The 6,291-nt window shown below is 38.4% G+C and overlaps 1 protein-coding gene across 4 annotated transcripts in view; it reads right to left on the bottom strand.

Moving 5' to 3' along the window:
- The window catches only part of LOC112070032 (SLAM family member 5), a 28,208-nt gene continuing 21,917 nt past the window's right edge, over positions 1–6,291 (bottom strand). The window contains exons 2-6 of one of the 4 annotated variants that reach the window (XM_070438817.1): positions 4,764–5,081; positions 4,393–4,674; positions 4,137–4,274; positions 3,595–3,665; positions 1–2,618 (exon numbers count right to left, since the gene is read on the bottom strand). In XM_070438817.1, coding sequence (XP_070294918.1) covers positions 2,499–2,618; positions 3,595–3,665; positions 4,137–4,274; positions 4,393–4,674; positions 4,764–5,081 — 929 coding nt within the window. In that variant the 3' untranslated portion in view covers positions 1–2,498. The remainder of the gene's footprint in view (positions 2,619–3,594; positions 3,666–4,136; positions 4,275–4,392; positions 4,675–4,763; positions 5,082–6,291) is intronic. The other 3 variants (XM_024137432.2, XM_024137430.2, XM_024137431.2) reach the window with 3 other exon arrangements.

Below are 6,291 nucleotides of genomic sequence, written 5' to 3'. Positions count from 1 at the left end.
CATGAATAATCATATTTTATTTGGTCAAAAGTATTTTATAAGATAAGGAAGTTACATTTCATCARCAAAGCGTGTTTTTCATCCATTTAGAGTTGGTGGATGGGAGCCATAATCCAGTGTCGTTATCGCTTGGATTAACTGCTTTCCATTGAGAAATTTTACTTCCGTGATTYTAGTTGAAAACGTAATTATGTGGAGTTATGCTATAGATCAGGAATCAAATMAAAAGTGTAAAGGTAGGCTACCCACCACTTTGTCCATGCTGKTACAGACTGAAAGCTAACGTGTGTTTTATATACGAAGGTTACTCATTTCCTGTAACAAAACATTGAAGTTAAACAAATTACAACATTGCGCAATCTGATTTTCTTGGAAAATTACATAACATTTGTATTTATTCCAGACCCACATTAGCTACTCTTCCTGGGGTCCAGTCACCATTACACAATTACATACAAAATAAAACAGTACATAACACAACATATTATTACACTCTACCACAACACATCTATAATACATAATCAATAACACAGCAATATAACAATAATAAAATGAAAATAAATAACATAAATACACAGAATGATAAATGAGTCTCATGTTTTGCTACCAAATGGGATTTAAACAATAAAAATAACATCAACATGGCATATTTCACAAATGTTTAATTGTTACTCACAATAATGTTATAATAATGGCACATTGGCACAAAAATGCATGACCACAGTCTAAGGCATAGAAAGATGAGAGAACATTTTGGTTGCACATGATTTAAGATATACTTACACAATTTACAGTACACTGTCTCAGASCGAAACACTGTGCATTATGTACAGTTATCACGACTTCRGCCGAAGTCAGTCCCTCTCCTTGTTCGGGCYARGTTCGGCYTTCGACGTCACCGGCCTTCTAGCCGTCGCCGATCCACTTTTKATTTTCKATTTTTTTTGTCTTTGTCTGACACACCTGGTTTCAATCCCCCAATTACTTGTTCATTATTTAACCCTCTGTTCCCCCATATTTGTTTATGAGTGGTCGTTTATTGTATTGCGGTCCGTAATTGTGGCCTGGGATTTATTGACGTGTTTTGTTATTTATTGTTGAGTAAAATTGCTTACATTACTCATATCTGCTGTCCTGCGCCTGACTCATCTACKCCAGCTACACACAGACGCATTACAACAGTATACAGTATACTGAAATATAAAAACATTCAACCACTAGACGGAGGAAAAGGATTGGAAGAAAAGGCCAACGTTTTTTCAAAACAAAGCTGGAAATTTTATAGGATTTTTAAATAAAAAGTTAGRAATTCACTATTTGCAGTCATTATTGTAAATAAWWWWWTTMAAATGTACAGCTGCCTGGCATGCAAAGTGGCAGGAAAAAAAGATCACACACACTTAAACTCACTAAATAGAGAATCCACCAACCAATTACAGTGGTCCCTCCTATTTGACCCTAGAAATGGGCTACATTAAAACCACAACATGAAGTTGTGTTTCTGGAGAAATGTCTCTGGAGAAATGTTGCCACTCTCAAACTAATAGAAGCAGCCATGGATTCAAGGAATGACAGTTTACACAAGTATTCTGAAGCAATACATTATTTGTTTACACAGATTTAAATGACAACAAACACATAAATGGAGAACGGAGTAATCTACCATCATATTTTGAGTTGTGATGGGGTATGTAAAACATTAATATATTTCAAGCAAGGGTATTGATGTATTGATGACTGTTAAARATCAGGAAATATACACATTTTATGACTTTAAATMAAATGTATGGGTAAGTCTTTGACTTAATATATTGAAGCTCAGTACAAAATGTTTATTTTTATGAGTTTGAATAAGTCAAGAGATTATTTTAAAATAGTGAAAAGTGAATTAGATCTTCATATTCAGTCTCAGTAACTACTCTGAAATAGAGTAGTATAACAATGCAACAACTCACTATGGTATRGACAGATTTTGTATTTTCGGGTCATAGTAACCTGTGCTGGCACAGATATATACAAAGGCTGCACTAATGTAGGTGGAGCACAACATTATCTGATAGAAGGAGAGTGTACAGAGTCTGCAGGAGGGAGTGACTTTGGCACAGTGGTAGCATTGCAAACACACTAGTGAATTGCATTAAAATATATATTCCATTTGTTTTTAACTTATACATTGGGATTTGGGAAAAAAGGCACTTGAAAAGAAGGATTATCCTGATCCTGCTACTAACTCAATGCATAGTTATTGAATTGGTCCTTATCAGTGGATGTCATCGAGTCTCCTATTTGACAGAATGTCTGTGAGAATGACCTACAAAGAAACCCTGAATTTATATCAGCGCAACAGTTCCGGGGGATTTTTCTCCCATAACAACTGTGCCTCTAAAAGGTTTTCTGGGTGAATATATTTTTACTTTCATTTTGTTTCAACGTCGCCTTTATGATATACTGTCCACTACATGATGTGAGTTATCCTATTGACCTCCCGTTTATCTCTTTCATGCTGTGTCAACATCCCCGCTGGCAGCCATGCGATGTAACAGGAGTGTATCATAAACTGATGTCAGGGTAGGGTTGTCTCTACGCGATTCCAATTCTGGTATATCTGTTCGCTCCTCCTAGGCAGGGAGAAGGAGGTAGGTAGGGGAGGGAAGAACGGAGAGGGACAAGGAAATAAGGGACAGAGAGAGGGGAGATAAAAGAGGTTAGGAAAGTAACAAAAAAGGATCTTATGCTTTATTAGAAACGTTGTGCCAGAGGAAGGAAGGAAACAGGATACGCCTGACACTCTCTTGTCTACTCTCATTGTTCTGCAGTAGGTAACTCAACAGTCAACACAACGCATCTAGAACCTTTCCTAAAGCTAGTGGGGGGAATCATGAAGCATAACTTTAAAAAGTCCACAAACTTTGCAAATACTGTAAAAGACTATATAAAAATCAAAGGAATTACTAATCTAATCAAATCAAATGTTATTTGTCACATGCGCTGAAGACGACATGAAGTGAAAGTGAAATGCTTACTTACTGTACAAGCCCTTAACACTTATTTTTCTTAAAACTGCATTGTTGGTTAAGTAAAAAAAGTTACAAATAATTAAAGAGCATCAGTAAAATAACAATAGCGAGGCTATACACAGGGGGTACCTGTACAGAGTCAATGTGCGGGGGCACCGGTTAGTCGAGGATTGAGGTAGTATGTACATGTAGGTAGAGTTAAAGTGACTATGCATAGATAATAAAGAGGGAGTAGGAGCAGCGTAAAAGAGTGGAGGGGGGGGGGCAATGCAAATAGTCTGGGTAGCGATTTGATTAGCTGTTCAGGAGTCTTATGGCTTGGGGGTAGAAGCTGTTAAGAAGTCTTTCGGACCTAGACTTGGCGCTCCGGTACACCATATGTGCTGTGTGGATTCTCATTGTGCAACCAAATGGGCAAAACTGGTTGCAATGACATCAGGCCGGGTATCAAACTCAGGTGGTCTGTGAAACTCAATACCACATTAACCCACTGACACAGAGCTAAAGCCTACAGTTGTAGCCATGAGGGCTGCTAAAGCTGCTGTATTGTCAATCAGCCTGTAGCATTTTTACTAACCTGATTATCTGTTCGTTTTTTAGGAGTTATCGATGCATAATCAATGTCAACTTGCACTCTTTCGGATGAATCTAAGAAGACAAATAAAGTAAAGTAAATATGGGCCTAAGGGGAGGTGTGACTAACTGACAGAGACATACAGACGCTCAGCCCCCAGGACAGGTTCTGTAAACACTCAGGACTCATTTGTTACTATGAGTACTGGTCTCTGTGGTTGCAGTCATGTTGGTGTCAGATAAGTCAAGCTATTCAAGTAATCATTATCAGAGAGAGAGAGAGAGCGTTTGTGTGTGTCTGTGTGTGTGTGTGTGTGTGTGTGTGTGTGTGCCTTCTGCTTTTTCAACATTTAGAGAACTTGTCTGGGATATCGACACTGTCTGACCAAGCAGAGGAATTGTGGAAGATATGACACTTTATTTGACCTGCATCCTGTGTTCGAGCAAACATTTCCTACCTTTTCCAAAACACTACCCTTGATTGTAAAAAAAAAAACGAACTAAAAAAGGCTAAGCTTGTTTTGACTTATAGGAGTGACCTCACACCTCTAAAAGATAAATACCTGCCTTGTGAGTGTCCATTTCTACTCTTCTTTAGATAGATTGCAAGTCCAACCAGCCCTGAGGCAACCAAAACGCAGATTACAGCAATAATAAGCAAACRCAGAGTCATCCCATCACTGTCTGAAATAAAACACAAGGTAATTATTTTTTGCAAKGTATGTTTTGAATGAGCTCAACTACACTTCACTTTCACTTGGTAATTATTTTCTGGATGGCTTTAATTAAAAATGTGTCTTACCTTCATCATTAGCATGACCATCTTCACTGCAACATTTTGGGACATGAACTGTCTCATTGCTGACAGGGTTAGCAGCCACACAGCTGTAGGTGGAGTAGTAGTTCTTTCCCTCTACCTCCAAATGGAGAGATAGATCAGTGGTGAGGTCAGGACTGCTGGTCTGGTTTAGTATTTCCTCTCCTCTGTACAAGGTCAAGGTCACCTCTTTTTCGTTGTCCACAGAACACASCACACTACAGGAGCTGRTGTCACACTCRGTCACCTGAGGTTTGGAAACAACATCTGGAAGAAAAAATACAAATAAATTGAAATTGGAACCTATATTAAATGTGTTCGTAATATACAGCACACACACACACACAAACACTTACTGTATACAGTGAGCTCAAATGTTTTTGTATTTTTCCCTTCATATGTATTCTCCACACTATAAACCCCAGCATCGTCAATCTGAAGGTCTGACAGAGTGAAGTATCTTGTAACATTGTTCAAGTGGAGGCGGTTGTCAAATCTCTTCTCAAGGGTGATTTTGCCTTCTTTACCAGGGTACACATTTGCAATAGTGCCAAGGTCTCCATAAAGTAAATTGCCAGTCTTGATCACCCTCTCTGGAAAAGAGAAAGACTGTCCCACGATGCCTTTCACCCACTGAATCTCAGACTGGACTGTTTGCTGGGAAGCACAGAGTACTGTGGAAAGAGAGAGACTAAATGTTAACACAATGACTGCAGTCACACACTGAATCTCACAATACCCGGAAAAGTGTTGAACATGTCAGTAACTGCATCCATATGATATTGTGATCTGATGTCAGACTGCACTGAAGATGACAATGACATTCAATCATTCGTTAATGTTTTCTGCACGTCTGCATTGTAGTCGTCACAGTCCTTCTTAGTTATTCACAGGCCTAATGTGATGGTTGGGGGCAGGAAATAATTGTTAAGACTAGTAGTTGAATATTTTGTCCGAAATTAAGTTGACATGGAAATGCATTCTCTGAGTGAGGGAAGTTCTTCCCCAATTGACTGTTGTTTTTTCCCCAAAATAAAAGTCAAGGATATCACTGAAAAAGCACATGACTTTACAGAGATATTTCATTACCAAGTAACATAACTTTCCACTACAGCCTCTTATATAGCCTAGATCGAATCCTTTGAATTTCAGGGTCAGAGGAACATTTCTGTAACACCCTGACCGTAGAGATCCTTTTAATGTCTCTATTTTGATTGGTCAGGGCGTGAGTTTGGGTGAGCATTCTATGTCTGGTGTTCTATGTTGTCCTTGTTTTATAATTCTATGTGTTTGGCCTGGTATGGTTCTCAGAGACAGCTGTCTATCGTTGTCTCTGATTGAGAATCATACTTAGGTAGCCTGTTCCCACCTGTGTTTGTGGGTGGTTGATTTCTGTTTAGTGTGTGTTACACCTGACGGAGCTGTTTCGGTTGTCACTTTGCCTTTTAGTGTTCAGTTTCGATTAAACATGACGAACACTTACCACGCTGCGTTTTGTTCTTCACCTTCTTCCGACGACGGCCGTTACAATTTCAGCATGATAGAGAACTATTGTAGGCATTAGCCTATGTGTTATTTGTTGAAACAAGGTTTTGTGTTGAGAACGCAGAAAAATAGATCAGGGACATGATGGTTGTCCTACTAGCAGTAGGAAAGAGGCAGGTATTCTGTACATATGGACACTGCAAAAATATTCTGATTATAAGCAGCTGTAGCCTGTAGAAAGTGTCTGCTAAATTACTCAAATGTAATGTATATCAATAATCAGAGGTGGAAAAGTATCCAATTGTCATACTTGAATAAAAGTAAAGATACCTTAATAAAAAATAAAAATGAGTCACCCAGTAAAATAAACTTGAGTAAAAGTGTTTGGTTTTAAATCTA

Source organism: Salvelinus sp. IW2-2015, unplaced genomic scaffold (genome assembly GCF_002910315.2).
Source record: "Salvelinus sp. IW2-2015 unplaced genomic scaffold, ASM291031v2 Un_scaffold1204, whole genome shotgun sequence".
NCBI classification, from domain to species: domain Eukaryota; kingdom Metazoa; phylum Chordata; class Actinopteri; order Salmoniformes; family Salmonidae; genus Salvelinus; species Salvelinus sp. IW2-2015.
Note: the sequence above shows the minus strand (reverse complement) of the source record. Positions and strands in the feature narration are given on the sequence as shown.